Consider the following 14,143-nt stretch of genomic DNA (forward strand, 5'->3'; position numbering starts at 1 on the left):
AGATTCTATATATCGCACTGCAATCTCGCTGGTAAATCTGATACCCATGGAACCTTGCCAGATCTCGCTTGCCCAGGCTTGTTGCAACGTTTCCACGGTTCACGGGAAAACAATGTGATTATCCTGACAAACCTCGCATGCCAAGCAATCGCACAAGTCATATCTCATTCAGATATCTTAATTGCCGTTTCCTGTATATCAAAACACCTAGACTGCTCTGAAAGACTTTGGCGTCGCAGGTCGTATTGGCATTGAATCCCCATTCTTATCCGACTAGCCTCGTTCTGGTCAAATTTCGGATTCCTGTACCTTCTAGGTTCTCTGGACTTCAAGACGGGCAAAACCCCTGTTCTGATCGAATCGTTGACTTCTCGATTCTAATCACCACGAGATACAGATATCTAAGTCGAGTTGGTGATACCGTAAGTCCCCCCTAAAGAATTCCCGCGGGTTCCTAGGTCCGAGCCTTCTATTGGAGGTCCCCTGAATAGAAACCCTCCCGGACTAACCATGCTCCAGTGAACTACTGCTGCAAGCTCACCCGCTACGATCACTAATTTCAGCAGTGGGCTCCACTGTTCCGCCTAACCCGACCTACCCTGCGAAGTAGCCCCGTTGCTCGTTCTGGTTGCATTGCGTGTCCCTTTCTCTTGCTGGCTGATAGGCTGCTGCTCCTTTCCATCTCATGAGAGTGGCTCCTCCTGCCTTGTCCAACATCATACGGGGGACATTGAATGTTCCGGTTCGGCGGCCCCTCTCATCTCGTCCAGTCCTTTCATATCCATTCCCTTGATCCAATAACTTTCTACTGTCTGCTATTCTCGACTATTCTATTCTGCGCTCTACATCTTCTTACTTTGCTCTATTATCGCGTTTGACCGACTACACCGTTCTCGTTATTTAGCATCAAACATACACGCCAGCTCTCTTTTGCCCTTGCATTGGCCTCGCATTTGCTTGCCTCCGAACGCCTTCGCCGTGACATCATTAGGGGGAGCCTCTGCAGCTACTTATCTTTGAACTCAAACCGATAGTGAAATCCATCTTTTATCGACAACGCAAACTCTGGGTGTTTGCACCCGTGTTGTTCCCCGCCGACCCTCCCCTCCTCCCACTCGACTTGCGCTTTCTGCAAATTGACCCCGTCAATACCGCCAAGCTGTCTTCCCCAATCTTACTCCAGCGCACCGTCTCCTACGACGCGGCGAACAAGCCTCCGCGTCGGGGCAGCATCTATCTCAACATGCCCGAACGAAACGCAGCGGGGGGAGCTGGGGCCCGAAGGAGGAGATCTAGCAGTATCCTCCAGGTTTACCATGAACCTCCCGAGACTCTTGAGCAGATCAGCGACCAAGCTTCTCTGCCTAACCTCAACGCCAACTGGACAAATGCTAAAGGTATATCTGGCCCCTTTTGCCGCGCATCTGTATCTTCATTTGCACAATAGTTACCGAGAGCCACATGCTAACGTGTATTGCCCCTTAGGTGCCTGGACCATTCACTTCGTCCTGATCGTGTGCGCCAAAATCATATTTGACGCCATCCCTGGTGTCTCGCAGGAGACTTCATGGACGCTTGTCAACATGTCATACATGTTTGGGTCCTACATCATGTTCCACCATGTTCGTGGCGTTCCCTTCGATTTCAACAGTGGCGCGTTCGACAACCTCAATATGTGGGAGCAAATTGACAATGGCGCGCAGTATACGCCCACCAAGAAGTTTCTTCTCGGTGTTCCGATTGCACTGTTCCTCGTCAGCACCCACTATACGCATTACGACTTGACATACTTTACTATTAACTTATTGGCTGTCCTGGGAGTCGTCATCCCTAAGCTTCCCTTTGTACGTTGCCGTGCCACCCCTCTATTTGTCTGCGTCTCTGCATCCATGACATGTCTTCTTTGTTTTGTTTGCATAACATACTTTTCCGTGGGCGTCATATGCTAACACAAGCTCAGAGCCACCGAATGCGATTTGGGCTGTTCTCAGGTCCACCGGAGGAATAGGAGACCGAATAGAGAGCAGAAACAGAAGCAGAAGCAAAACAACTACCGCGGGTCCGATTTGCTGTATTAGTATCAGGGGCGTTAGGGTAAGATTATCTTTGGCGAGAAAGAAAATGGAGGGATTGCGAAAAATAAGAAGAGGTCGAGATTGTGCAAGTCGATAGCGAGCAGAATTTACAACGCGGCTGATGGGCGGAGTGTTCGGTCGTTCAGCGGTAGCTTCAAAACAGCAATTGGATTTGGACATCGGCATATTTTCTCAACATTTTGCCATCCCTTGTTCCACTCGATGTTCGCTCCTCATCTATTACCCTTCGATTCATCCGCCTCCTTACACTGACAGGATGGTGATGAACTCTGCCGATCGGCTTCTCCGTGTTGACGGGGAATGCTCATAAATATGAAGTCATTGGATTGTCCTCAAAGCATAAACGAGTGTTTACCGTCTCATGGAGTCTTGATCATACGAGGAGGCAAGCCCAGAGATGATTCCATGGCGAGATGGCGTTCCGTCTCCTAGGCAATTGGATTCTCCTGTCGTATCTCGGAGTCATATTTGCAGTGCAAGTTCCCCTCCTTTGAAAGATCATGGACGGCATACCAAGTATAAATCAAGAACCTGGTCCCGGCTGCTTTGCTCTTCCCAGGAGTTCTCCAGCTTCCTCAGTTATTTAAGTATACTTCAAACAAAGTTCTCCGCTCTCCTTTGCGTTTACTTCTTGTTTAAAAACATTGCAGTACATCAACATCAGCATGAGATACAACGCCTTTGCCTTTATGGCCCTTGTCAACGGCCTCGCTCAGGCCAATCGTTTCGACTGGCAGAGCGAGTCTAAGGCCGACGTTGCCAAGCACGGGCACAAGAACACTGCCGCCCCTGTTTTTAAGGTGGAGGTGAACGAGGGTCACCGTGCTGGCAACAAGGGTCAACTCGAGGCTGGGAAACTGAAGAAAGAAGAGGAGAAAGCCGAAGAAGAGGCCAAAAAGCTGGAGGAGAAGCTTCAGAAGAAAGAGGACGAGCTTGAGCTCGAGGCTGCCCAGGCTGGAGGGAACCGCCATCACCACCACACCCACCCCTCATCCTCCCCTGATCCTACCTACGACCCTGCCACAAAGACTACTGGATATCATCACCATCACTCAGGTCACCTCCAAAAGGGGCCTTACACGCTTGATGGAGAGAAGTTCGACTATATCCATAAACCCAAGGTTCACTTCCACACTTCTTACACTACCCACGCACCTACTCTCAGTCCCGGATGTGTCGGTGACAAGTGTGCTCGTAAGCCTTGCAAAGAATGTAATGGCAACTGGGCACAGCCTGGCTGCTGGCACTGCAAGAATCATGGAGCCACTGGTGAGGAGGCTGCTGAACAGGCAACGAAAACCACCAAGCATGCTCCTGAAAAGACCAAGGCCAAAGAGGAGAAGGAGGAGAAGGATCCTCATGCAAAGACATACACGCATGGAGACAAGACTGTCATTGTTCCCAAGGAGACCAAGGCCCCTGAAACTAGTCGGCCTGAAGCTCCTCAGATTGAACAAACTCATAAGGAGGGCCCCAAGTTCATTGTCATCGAGAAGCCCAAGAAGGAGTCTGAGGAGGAGAAGAATTTTGAAGAGAAGAAAGAGGAGAAAAAGAAGTACCCCGACGAGAAGCCCAAGCATGATTATCCCAAGGAGGAGCCCAAGCATGAGAACATCTGTAACAAGGCACATCATCATGGCCAGCCCAGCATCTGTGACAAGATCAAGCATCAGCACAAGGATGAGCACCACAAGGTCCACGAACCTAAGAAGGAGGACATCTGTGCCAAGTTCAAGGGCTGCCATCCCCACGGTCAGGCTCCCGCTCCTGCTCCCGCTCCCGCTCCCGCCCCGGCTCCTCATCATGAAGTGAAGCCTGGCCCCGCACCCGCCCCAGCTCCTCATTACCCTGAGCAGAAGCCTGAGATTGAACCTGCCCCCATCCCGGCCCCTGGCCCTCATTATCCCGAGGTCAAGCCTGTGCCGATCCCAGCTCCAGCTCCCCAACAGCCTGAGCAGAAGCCTGGAGAGGTTCAGCCCGCTCCGGCTCCGGCTCCAGCCCCTGCTCAACCCGAAGGAGCCAAGCCTGAAGAAGGCAAGCACGGCAATGCTCCCTCAGTTCCTATAACAGTGCCCAAGTCTGGAGCCACCTACAACCACGTCTCTGTCGGCATCGCCGTCTTTGCAGGTATTGCCAGCATGATGCTTCTGTGAGCTTCAAGTTTAGTCTGGTACGAAAGTGAGCTGAACGAAGCATCACTGAAGGGATTTGTTGGAAGCGGGAAGATGATGTTTATCAAAAATTGGTGTTATGTCCGCAAGATCTTTGGAGTAGGGCCTTTGAGATTCTCTTTGGATTCATAGATGACTAGTAGCCTTCAATTGATCGTCCCCTCCTTTTGTTTCACTTTCCTCACACAATGATGAGAATAACATCCGTCAATTGCCCGTTACTCAGCGGGAATTTAGTCGGAATAAGCATCGGATAGAGAGACATACCGCCGACCTGATGCTTTGTCATTCCAAGCTGACGTCAATGTACCAACCAGTGCGGGGGAGGATCTCCTCGACGCCCTGTAGACGGCGACTTCCTCTGCCACTATGGCACATTCCCGTTAGGGAAAGGCACGATATTTGACGACCTCATATGTCGTAGGAATTTATGGGATCTGACATACAATCTCTATTGGGGACATTGTTATTAAATCTTATGAGCCAAATAATATAAAAGTTTTCGAGACATCAAGCCATGCTCCCGTTATCTTGACCGTCATTTCCCGGCTGGCTGGAGTTCGAACAGGTCTTGTTGGACTCTGTACTACTGGCAGAACCCCCTCCTTCGTGGACATTTTTATCTCCGAGCTACAGTACCGAAGACCAATGTATAAAACAACGCCTTCAGGTTTCATTTACTTCCTCTGACACCCGAGGCCACCAGAAAACAATCTACTCCACAATCAAGCCAAGATGAAAGAAAACAGCACTCCTCTTTATACCTCGCCTCAGCTGGGCCAAAAAGTTACTGACTACGCAGAGCAACACTCGACGCCGTTGCCTAAGCACATCAGTGATTACCATGCGGATATTTCTGCCAACAGAGAGGATTCTTACTATATGAGCTCTGTTTTTCAGTCTCAATACAATACCTTTCTTGCAAAATCCATTCGTGCCACAAGGGGTAGGTCAAGACACCTTAACATGGAACTGGATTCCTTGAGGCTTTTCTCATCAGCTAGGAGAACCAATACTGATCACCATTCAATAGTTCTAGAAATCGGCGTCTATGTTGGCTTCTCTGCTCTCGTCTGGGCTGACGCTGTAGGACCGAGTGGACTTGTGACTGGCTTGGAGTTCGAGCCTGAGTACGCCGAATTATCCAAGAAGGCTTTCGCAGCAAACGATGTCAATAATGTTGAGATCATCGTCGGCCCTGCTTCCGAATCGTGAGTTATTCATATATGTATCATGTTACACCACAAAATCACTGATGGTCGAATAGTTTACCCAAACTCAACCCCGCCGAGCCCTATGATCTTGTATTCATCGACGCAGATAAGACTGGATATCCAGGATATTTGAAGCAGCTGCTCGAGCTGTCGAAGCCTGGTAACTCGAGCAGAATCCTCCGGCCAGGCGCTCTCATCGTCTCAGATAATGTGCTGCGCCGAGGCTTAGTTGCAGACGACAAGGCGCTGGGTGACGACGAGCTCAAAGGCGATCAATTGAAGAATGTTTTAGCTGTGAGACAGTTCAATGATTTGGCACTGCAGAGCCCACGACTTGAGACATTTGTTCTGCCGTTGTGGGATGGCGTCAATGTCTCCCGTCTTCTTGATTAGTGGTAGCACTGTCTCGATTGGAGGGCAATCAGGATGGTGTATAGTTATATATATTAGGGTTAAATAAATACAAAAGCAACAAAAAATATCGCCGTGACATATGCCACACTGGTATCGTCTCCATAAATCTCCTACGAACTTCATGATCTCATATTTGAATACTCATTTCTGGGTATTGGTAAATTCCAATTCTCGTTATTAACCACCTCTTTCCGATTGGCGGTAGGTGTCTGAGCATGACGAACACTATCGAAATTTAAATTGTTTGATTAGTAGCGGGTAGGAGAAGAGTTGTAGGCTGCCATCTTCTTGTTCTCGCGGTTGCGGCGACGACGGCCAGAACAGCAGGTGACGAAGACGGTGATGGTGCCAATAAGACAGAGAATAGCGGCGGCGAGGACGAGCCAGATACCGACAGACCAGCGAGCACTGGCAGAGGTGTCTCGGTTGATACGTCGTCTGACAATGGAAAATCCAGCAAAGTCACAAGCCAGGGCAATGATAGTAACAAAGAAGGCCAGGAGTGAAACAAGCGTAGACATGAGAGAGCCAAAGATGCCGGCACCGAGAGCCAGAAGGAAGGCAATGAAACAAAGTCCAGCACCAATAGGATGCAGGACCATGACATAGGTTAGGGCCTTTGCAGTGTCTGAGCCAGCATTGGAGAAGTTGGTGCCGGCGACTGCATTTGAAGGGTCGTAGCCAATGCGAGCCTTTGTACAGCTATCACTATGGTTTGTTAGACGACGAAATCAGACACAGCGTATATATGTGATATAAACTTACCTCCCGCTACTTCTTGTGACACAATACCCAAAAGTTCCAAAATTTACCCCATTTCCTCCTCCAGAGTTACCGTTCAAGTTGACCTTGAGGAGGGCAATGTCATTGACAACAGGAGCTGTAATGCTCACGACAATGAGCATGACTGTTGCTGCCAAGAGAAAAAAGGCACCGATATGGTGGATGAATCGTCCGAGGCCCATTTTGATGGTGTTGGCGTAGTTTGGAAATAGTGGTGGTGTTGAGTGTCTTCTGCTTAAGTATTGCAAGAAATTATACAGTTATTAAAAGGAAACGAATCCGGTTGCCGATTGGAAGTGGTGTAAGACAATACGAAAATCACAGGCAAGAAACCGAGAGAAGAAGGCCAAGATATATAGTCATTCAAGTCGTGTGAGGGTTCCCATGCCATGGATTCGTGGACCCAATGCCAGGAACTAACATTGTGCAGAGTCGTTACGTGAGACGTCATCACTAAGCCCTGTTCCAGGTCTCGTGTGTGCCGAAATCCGCCATGATCAAAGCCAAGCCAGGCTATATCGTAGTATAGCATCCTCGTCGCAAGAAGCCGGCTCTACTACGTAGTGACGTAGAGTTGGTGGCTTTGGTCGAATCGTGGCTCATCTACCGGGGTGTGGGCCGCCCCGAATTTCTTGATTCGGGTGTCTCTTTCATGTTAATCAGATCAATCTTGGCCCTCTGACCCTGCATTTCAAACCAGACTAACCCACCCGGGTCAGATCATAACCAAGATCCTTGTTTGGATGCTTTGCTTGTTTCTTTTTCCCAATCAGCGTCACACTTATCTTGGCGTGAATTGTAATGTGGTGTAGAAAAGCAGGTGGGTGAATACTGTACATTAATACGACGAGGGGGAATCGCTTGTTAAAGACTACTCGGTGAACCCCGTTCCGTGTCCAGCTGCCTGTGCGTGGTTCGTGTAATTATGTTTGTGTCTCGGTGCATGTGTATTCTTTTCTCCCTGTTGTGCGCTGCATATTGCGACAACTAGCCAAGATCTGCGCTATGTGCCAGAGGAAGAACCGACCTGCCAACATGGCTGAGTTAATAAGGTGGAGAACCGTAGAATTGTGTTGCGCAAGTGCCGCCTAAGCCTTGGGCATGATGCTGAGATTTAGATGTCTTGGTCTTCAGAAGTGGTACGCGTCTCTTCCTCATCCGCCTTTGATTTTGACTGCCGGCGGCGCTGCATATGTCGACGCTCCCATTCTCCCACTGCCCGTGGCACTGGCTCTCTAGGCGGTGTTTTTATCTTCGTTGGAATCCAATTGCGGGTTTGCACTCTGTCAACCTTTCTGGAATCCATTGTTGTTTCTTTTCCGAAATCAACGTCCCAATGGCTCAAGCCCTTGGCTGCGATACTATTAGGGAGCGACTGTCGCAAAGTTGTTGAAGCAAGCGTTCTATTTCCTGTGACAAAATCTGGCCAGACTCTGGCGAGAAACGAGCTTGAGCTGCCCTTATGGTTATATGCGGGAGATTCCGTTACCTCGATGACAAATTTGGTGTCTTCTGGGTTAGAAGGTCGCGAAGGTTGCTTTTCAAACCGCGGTTTTAACCCGTCCACTTTCACAGTAGACTTTGGCTCCTTACAGGATGAAGGAACAGTGATGTTGATTGGGCTTGAACAGACGGCTTTGGCGGCAGCTTCGCTTTCTTTCATCAGAGATATGAAGGCAGAACCCTGACCCTACAGTTGACATAGTCAGCGAAAACAGCTAGTATCCGCACAGTTCGAAATTAGCCATACCGGCATGAGTTTGAAGAACTCTACTGGGCCATATTGTTCAAGCGCTCTCAGAACAGAGCGTCTCTCAGCAAAATTGACTGGCGCGGGCGAGACGTAGAGACGTATAGATCGCTTCCCAATTTCTATATTCTTGAGATGTGTCGTAGCCATACGCTCAGCTTTCACAGCCAGTTGTGCTGCTCTGTAGGTTTCCGAAGCAGACATTTTGATGTGAAGTGAAGAATTCAATGTTAAGGAAAGGGATCCACTACATTTCATGTTCAATTTGTAGCTCGACCTTTTCCTCCACTATCGGTTCGGCTTCGGTGGGGCCGGACCGCAACTCAGGTACAGCCAGAGCTCTTTTGGATCCGTCTTTATTGTTCCCAACCTGCAACTCCAAACATTTCGACTCTTGAACCAAGCGACCTTTTAATCTCCCAGCTTCCTTGTCACGACTCCGAGCCATCGCTGAAAGCGTAACTTGCCTATTGACCCACCATATTTTGCACTCTCCTCATATAAGAGACACAACTCTATTCGCGCCCTCACAAGAGGGCATCATCACTTTCGCGATGGCGACACCAACAGCCGCAAAGCATGCTTCACAGCAGGGTCGAACCCCCTCGCAACTCGCCGCCGCGACTCCTCCTGTATCAACTCCCTTCTCCAATCCTGCCCATGTCGTCTTTTCGCCTAGGGGGCCACGATCATCCCCTCAACAATTCAAGAAGTCACCTGCCGCATCAACCTTGATGGCGCACGCCTCGAACGCTCCTCTCAACTTCGACAGCCCTTCCACAGCTGCCGCGATGGGCGCCCTCGGAATTCCCAGTGGGCTCGATATGGGTCTTGATAATGTTGGTGTTGGTGGACTGGGCTCATTAGGTGCTCTGGCGAGTGAGGACGATAAGTTGAAGCGGTTGGAAACGATCATAGCCACCTTAGATGTAATGATTTTGTTCCCTGTGATTGGATGTATTGCTAATTCAGTGTAGCAGAAGAAGGGACTTGTGAGTGAGGCAGGACTCGAGCGTCTGGCGCAGCGAATAGGACTCGACTGCCTTTCGGAGGATCATACAGCACCTGATGGCCGAAAACAAAGAACTCTCGTGATAGCAGGCTCAGCCATTCAGCTGGATATCACCCTGGACAATAATATTGTCGAGAATATATCACTGGCCTTCCCAGAATCTGCTCGCTCAGTCACCGACCATGTCAGCCGAGCAAGCGAGATCCTCCTGAAGGACTTGCAACTTCTTCCAAACCAGAGCCCATTAACAAAAACTCTTGATAGGTTCGCGGTCAATCTCGAGCGACTAGCCGTCCTCGATAGGCTTAGCATCATCCCTGGTCTCGACTGTCACGAAGCATTGGCTGGCATTTATGTGAGCTTGGAAAGGCTTCACAAATGGGATGTTGCTCGGCTTCGTGATGAACCTGGAATGGGTGGCAAACCGGACAGCGAACTGTCTACCATGGCGATGTGCACACGACATGGCTACCCCGTTATGCATTCAAAAGACCGAGTAGGCCTCGCACTCCAGTACTGGAAGGCCCTACGCCTCGTCCAACCAACCAATACTAGGTTGGCTTCATTCGCTTCTTCTCATGAACCGGTCTGGTCTCTTCTTATTGGGTGTGCTTCAACAGGAGGCATGGGCCATATGCCTGTTCGAGTCTCTGAGGACTGGATCTCTAAGGACGTGGTGAAGGCAGAGCCCTCGATGGATCCTAAGCGTCCCAACCTGGACTGGCAAGAACCCGATAACGTCGTGCTTCCGCACTCAGAAGAAAATAAGGATACTAGCATGGAGATGCTCCAGCCAGATCTCTCAACAGCCAGGGTACCACAGGTTATGTTCGTTGCCACCTTTGACCCTCCTGTCATCCTGCCCCAGAATGACTGGCTCCGGTTGCACTCATACGCCAACGTCAACGCAAACCCATTGTTTGGGTACTCTCCAACTTTCGACAGTCTTTTCTTCCCTATCCCCCCTGGAAGTGCTCAGGACCCTAGCGAGCTCCGGGCAATCTCTCGCAGCCGTGATGTCCGCATCTACGACAAAGATCAGAAACCTATCATTAAGCCTCATCAGAACACACTGTATATCTATAAGCAAATATATTCACAAGTGGTGACTGAAATCCCATTCTCTCATCCTCAGCAGCTTATCGAAATGCTCCCACTGCTTCGACAGTATGCTTTTGTCGCAACTTTGCTAGAGAACAGCTTTGGATCACAGACGAACGAAGTCAAGAGATTGCCCAAGCAAGGAAATACCGCAGCGCCGGCGCCAAAATTGAATCTAACTACTAGAGATGAGTTGGCGGAGTTTATGAAATCAGCTTCTGTAGCCGACGAGTATACCGCTGCTGCGCCGGAGGTCAAGCTTGATGTTACCCTGTGGGTTCATCCAATTCCACACCTTCAAGTTGTCTTCCCATTCCGAAATTCAACTGCCAATATTACCTTGAAGGTACTCGAGGATGGCATTGTGGAAGTCGTCGAGGAGAATGTCATTCCTCGTGGCGAGGATAGTAGAATGAAGGGTAAAGAACTTACGCGGGCAGATCTGGGCAAGCTGCTAGAATATATGGAGGATCTCTGCAAATGGGCAGAATGGATTCGGACAAGACTTGCATGAGTGGTTGAGACATGACATGGTGGTTGGAAGGGAGCAAAGAGTTGAATGATACCCTCAGAGTGTTATATAAAGTGGATAGGCGGAGATAAACTGAACGACTTATGCTGCCATGGCACAAACCATCTCTTTCCTCTACACGACTCATAACCTGATTCTAATGTTCACAAATAGAATAGATCTCAAAACCTGGGCCTAGATTTGGTCATCAGCGATGTAGCCCCTCAGTCCCACCATCGCATTACGCTCCGACTTCCCTTCCTCCTTAATCTTCTTCACATGAATCATGCTGTCGTCCAGAGTGCGGATAGCACAGCTACCATCGCCTTGATCCCATACCCGAGTCTCAAAGATACCCTCAGTGCCCTCAATGAGCCGGACTTTTGCTCCATCATTCCTGATATCCTTTGAAGATATGATCTCAACATCTTGGAAAATCAGACGCTTTGTATCTCCCTTCTTATTGACAGCGTGAGTCCATACAGATCCAAGAACTCGTACCCTTCGCACAATCTCATCCGCTGTCCACTTAGTCCATTCGATATGTCCATCAGCCTTTGTGACCTTGGGCGCGTGGACAAGCTGCTCTTCACTGAGTTCTTCTGCTCTCCATCCTTTATTCTGGCGCGGCGTCACATAGACTCCATCTCGTAGACCTTGAATTAACATTTGCGCTCCAACTGGTGCCAGGAGGTTTGTGAGTTCTTGGACGGTGCAACCTGGAGGTATCGATACTCCGGGGCGAGGAGTTTGAGAAAGTACAGTTCCATGATCGAAGATTCTGTGGTCTAGTGTTTGCAAAGAAATTCCCGTGTAGTCGTATCCTTTGAGGATCGCATGATGGATGGGAGCAGGTCCACGAAGACTACTTCTCGTTTAGGGTCCTGGCAGAAGTATGCGGCATGAGACTTACTCGGGGAGCAGAGAAGGATGCACGTTGAGGCCGCCGTATTTGGCCGAAGTCAAGATCCTAGGCGGGACGAATAGTCCGAAGGACACTGCTATCACAAGATTTGTTCTTTCAGGGAGCTACAGTCTTTAGTCACCGAGTTCCCCGGGAAGTGCTCAATGAGGAAGCACGCAAACTTACATCCCATCCTGTGAAGGTTTTACGCTGGTGAATATTCAATCTCAAGTTTTCTGCCAGCAACTTACAAGGTACTAAACCGATATAAGTTAAACGTCGTGCTTTTCTCATAGATTTGGCGTACCTTCTCTCAGTGTTTTGAACCCTCTTCCCATGCGTCTTGGCGGCAAAACCATAACATCCACCGATTCAACGAGCTTCTTATTCTGGCGATGCTCTTCATGAAGAGCTGTCAGAGAAGCGCAACTGAACTCGTCTGATCCGCAGAAAAGGATGCGCAAAGGGTCTGACGAGTTTCGAGGCACACTTTGCGAGAAGAGCCTTCGCCATTGAGGAATTTGCAAGTCAAGCAATGACCTGGATCTGGCGACACTCAATAGAATCATGCTCTCAGTTCATCATTGAATCACTTTAAATTTGGTTAGTAACTTCTCGGCGTATCAATACACGTTGGCAGCCTGAAGGGACTATAAAAGAATCGCGTTTGTTGCATCTCCGCTTATTTGCATTGAATCTTGGCTTAAAGGAAGACCGATATATCTCACTCGTTTGAATTGAGCAGAGCTTGAGAACGGTTCACAAGGAACTTTACGCCACACACTTATTCATGTTATAAAATCTGGCAATTCTGTCAAGTTGATATGTGCTTTGTCTGTTCTTTATCTGTTCATTTTGCCAAATAGGTTGTTGTGGGGTAAAGCCATCGCCCATAAAGACGGTTGTTGAATATAGGCACATTTGGAAGTGACTCAAGAACTGATGGGCTATTGTGTATTTGAGAATTACATAGGCAGGAGCTAGATTAAGCTGGGGTTAAAGGGAACCGGTTATTAACTTATGAACCAAAACTCAAGACCGTCCAAAAGTAGCGTACGTGGTTCATAGGCCAGTAATTGAGTTTTTATTGCTATTTTCACCCGCATGTAAACATATTTATCTGGCTAACAACTCACTACACAAGATTTTAGTTGACAGTCCACCTGCATTGTCATGAAGAGTCACACTTATTGAAGCGATGTTTAGGTAGCCCCTAGCGTTGGCAAAGAAAAGCCCGTCTTGTACCCAGCATGATTCAGACAATGGAGTAACATGTTTTATTTTGTTTTGTTTAGAAAAGATCATCCACGGCCTTATCGGCATCTTTTTGGATCAATTCGACCATGCCCTAAAGAAAACTGTTAGATTCTGATGAGCATGGCTAAACGGATTCACAAACCTTAGGCATGATAGGCTTGCCGTCTTCACTCTGGACATATCGGAAGGGCATCTCGGTACTCTCGTGTTCGTTGAATTTGAGCTCAGGGAAGTCCAGGTAGGGCACCTGGTCAAGTGGCACTGGTGGTGATCGTGAGCTTCCAAGCTGCAGGGGCCCAATATGCGGATAACGAACCCTTGTCTTGAACAACAATACGAGTAACTCGGACGGCCGTATCTGTTGTCATCTGCTTGGGGCCGAGTCTGCGGCCCTCAAAGCCCTTCTTTCGAAGCTCCGAAGTACGGTCTATGATCTTCGGGTTAAAAGGTATAAATAAATTCATATTGTGAGAGTTACAGACCTCGAGGAGGATCATCGCCTACCAAACAAACATGAAACGTCAGTAACAGTACATCAGCTGTTCCTCATAATTTTTACGTACCAAGGATACCTCCGAACAAGAAGGCATCAAAGTTCTCACCGTCCTCAGGAGAGAGATCCTTGGCGGCTGAAGGATCTAGCAAGCAAACTCGCGACTTGTTGGCGGCATAGAGCTCCTCAACACCACGCTGCTCAGCAGTGAAGGCGGGGTTGCTGGCCAGGTCTGTTGGAACCTGGAACGTAGAAGGCAAACTGGAGAGTATGAAAGAGCCATGAGTAGCCTGTGTCTCGCGTGCGATGGCCAGATATTCGAGTTCGGACCAAGGGCCCAGCTCTGGGTCGAGATGCTCGACAATAAAAGTCTTTCCAGAGACTGCCATTTTTTCTTTGTTCTCTGGTGAGGGGCAACGCTGAGTTTGAGACAGCGG

The 14,143-nt window shown here is 49.0% G+C and overlaps 8 protein-coding genes across 8 annotated transcripts; 4 read left to right on the forward strand and 4 right to left on the reverse strand.

Moving 5' to 3' along the window:
• Positions 1 to 1,243: 1,243 nt before the first annotated feature.
• BKA55DRAFT_688644 (ORMDL family-domain-containing protein) lies at positions 1,244 to 2,008 on the forward strand (the record flags this gene model as incomplete). The annotated part of the gene is made up of 3 exons (XM_046199247.1): positions 1,244 to 1,397; positions 1,486 to 1,844; positions 1,961 to 2,008. 3 exons carry the CDS (start codon positions 1,244 to 1,246, stop codon positions 2,006 to 2,008), a joined length of 561 nt encoding a protein of 186 aa, XP_046051202.1.
• A 753-nt stretch (positions 2,009 to 2,761) lies between these two features.
• On the forward strand, positions 2,762 to 4,249 carry BKA55DRAFT_592888 (uncharacterized protein; the record flags this gene model as incomplete). The annotated part of the gene is made up of 1 exon (XM_046195461.1): positions 2,762 to 4,249. The coding sequence occupies one exon, from the start codon at positions 2,762 to 2,764 to the stop codon at positions 4,247 to 4,249; it is 1,488 nt and encodes a 495-aa protein (XP_046051203.1).
• A 394-nt stretch (positions 4,250 to 4,643) lies between these two features.
• Positions 4,644 to 5,960, forward strand: BKA55DRAFT_564589 (S-adenosyl-L-methionine-dependent methyltransferase). The gene is made up of 3 exons (XM_046192501.1): positions 4,644 to 5,213; positions 5,301 to 5,478; positions 5,535 to 5,960. Exons 1-3 carry the CDS (start codon positions 5,003 to 5,005, stop codon positions 5,872 to 5,874), a joined length of 729 nt encoding a protein of 242 aa, XP_046051204.1. The 5' UTR covers positions 4,644 to 5,002; the 3' UTR covers positions 5,875 to 5,960.
• Positions 5,961 to 6,143: 183 nt separating this feature from the next.
• Positions 6,144 to 6,860, reverse strand: BKA55DRAFT_538022 (actin cortical patch SUR7/pH-response regulator pali; the record flags this gene model as incomplete). Its single annotated transcript, XM_046189987.1, has 2 exons — positions 6,144 to 6,597; positions 6,661 to 6,860. The coding sequence occupies 2 exons, from the start codon at positions 6,858 to 6,860 to the stop codon at positions 6,144 to 6,146; spliced, it is 654 nt and encodes a 217-aa protein (XP_046051205.1).
• A 932-nt stretch (positions 6,861 to 7,792) lies between these two features.
• On the reverse strand, positions 7,793 to 8,632 carry BKA55DRAFT_592890 (uncharacterized protein; the record flags this gene model as incomplete). Its single annotated transcript, XM_046195462.1, has 2 exons — positions 7,793 to 8,368; positions 8,429 to 8,632. The coding sequence occupies 2 exons, from the start codon at positions 8,630 to 8,632 to the stop codon at positions 7,793 to 7,795; spliced, it is 780 nt and encodes a 259-aa protein (XP_046051206.1).
• A 350-nt stretch (positions 8,633 to 8,982) lies between these two features.
• BKA55DRAFT_507676 (mediator of RNA polymerase II transcription subunit 1-domain-containing protein) lies at positions 8,983 to 11,055 on the forward strand (the record flags this gene model as incomplete). The annotated part of the gene is made up of 2 exons (XM_046187356.1): positions 8,983 to 9,357; positions 9,406 to 11,055. The coding sequence occupies 2 exons, from the start codon at positions 8,983 to 8,985 to the stop codon at positions 11,053 to 11,055; spliced, it is 2,025 nt and encodes a 674-aa protein (XP_046051207.1).
• Positions 11,056 to 11,151: 96 nt separating this feature from the next.
• On the reverse strand, positions 11,152 to 12,650 carry BKA55DRAFT_323430 (formyl transferase). The gene is made up of 4 exons (XM_046185691.1): positions 12,264 to 12,650; positions 12,143 to 12,213; positions 11,966 to 12,081; positions 11,152 to 11,917 (listed from the first exon to the last, which is right to left on the reverse strand). The coding sequence occupies exons 1-4, from the start codon at positions 12,523 to 12,525 to the stop codon at positions 11,248 to 11,250; spliced, it is 1,119 nt and encodes a 372-aa protein (XP_046051208.1). The 5' UTR covers positions 12,526 to 12,650; the 3' UTR covers positions 11,152 to 11,247.
• Positions 12,651 to 13,247: 597 nt separating this feature from the next.
• BKA55DRAFT_688651 (SAM-dependent RNA methyltransferase) lies at positions 13,248 to 14,095 on the reverse strand (the record flags this gene model as incomplete). The annotated part of the gene is made up of 5 exons (XM_046199248.1): positions 13,248 to 13,304; positions 13,356 to 13,474; positions 13,530 to 13,640; positions 13,696 to 13,713; positions 13,777 to 14,095. The coding sequence occupies 5 exons, from the start codon at positions 14,093 to 14,095 to the stop codon at positions 13,248 to 13,250; spliced, it is 624 nt and encodes a 207-aa protein (XP_046051209.1).
• Between the last annotated feature and the right edge of the window lie 48 nt (positions 14,096 to 14,143).

This window comes from Fusarium redolens (genome assembly GCF_020744475.1).
Source record: "Fusarium redolens strain MPI-CAGE-AT-0023 chromosome Unknown BKA55scaffold_6, whole genome shotgun sequence".
Lineage (NCBI taxonomy): Eukaryota > Fungi > Ascomycota > Sordariomycetes > Hypocreales > Nectriaceae > Fusarium > Fusarium redolens.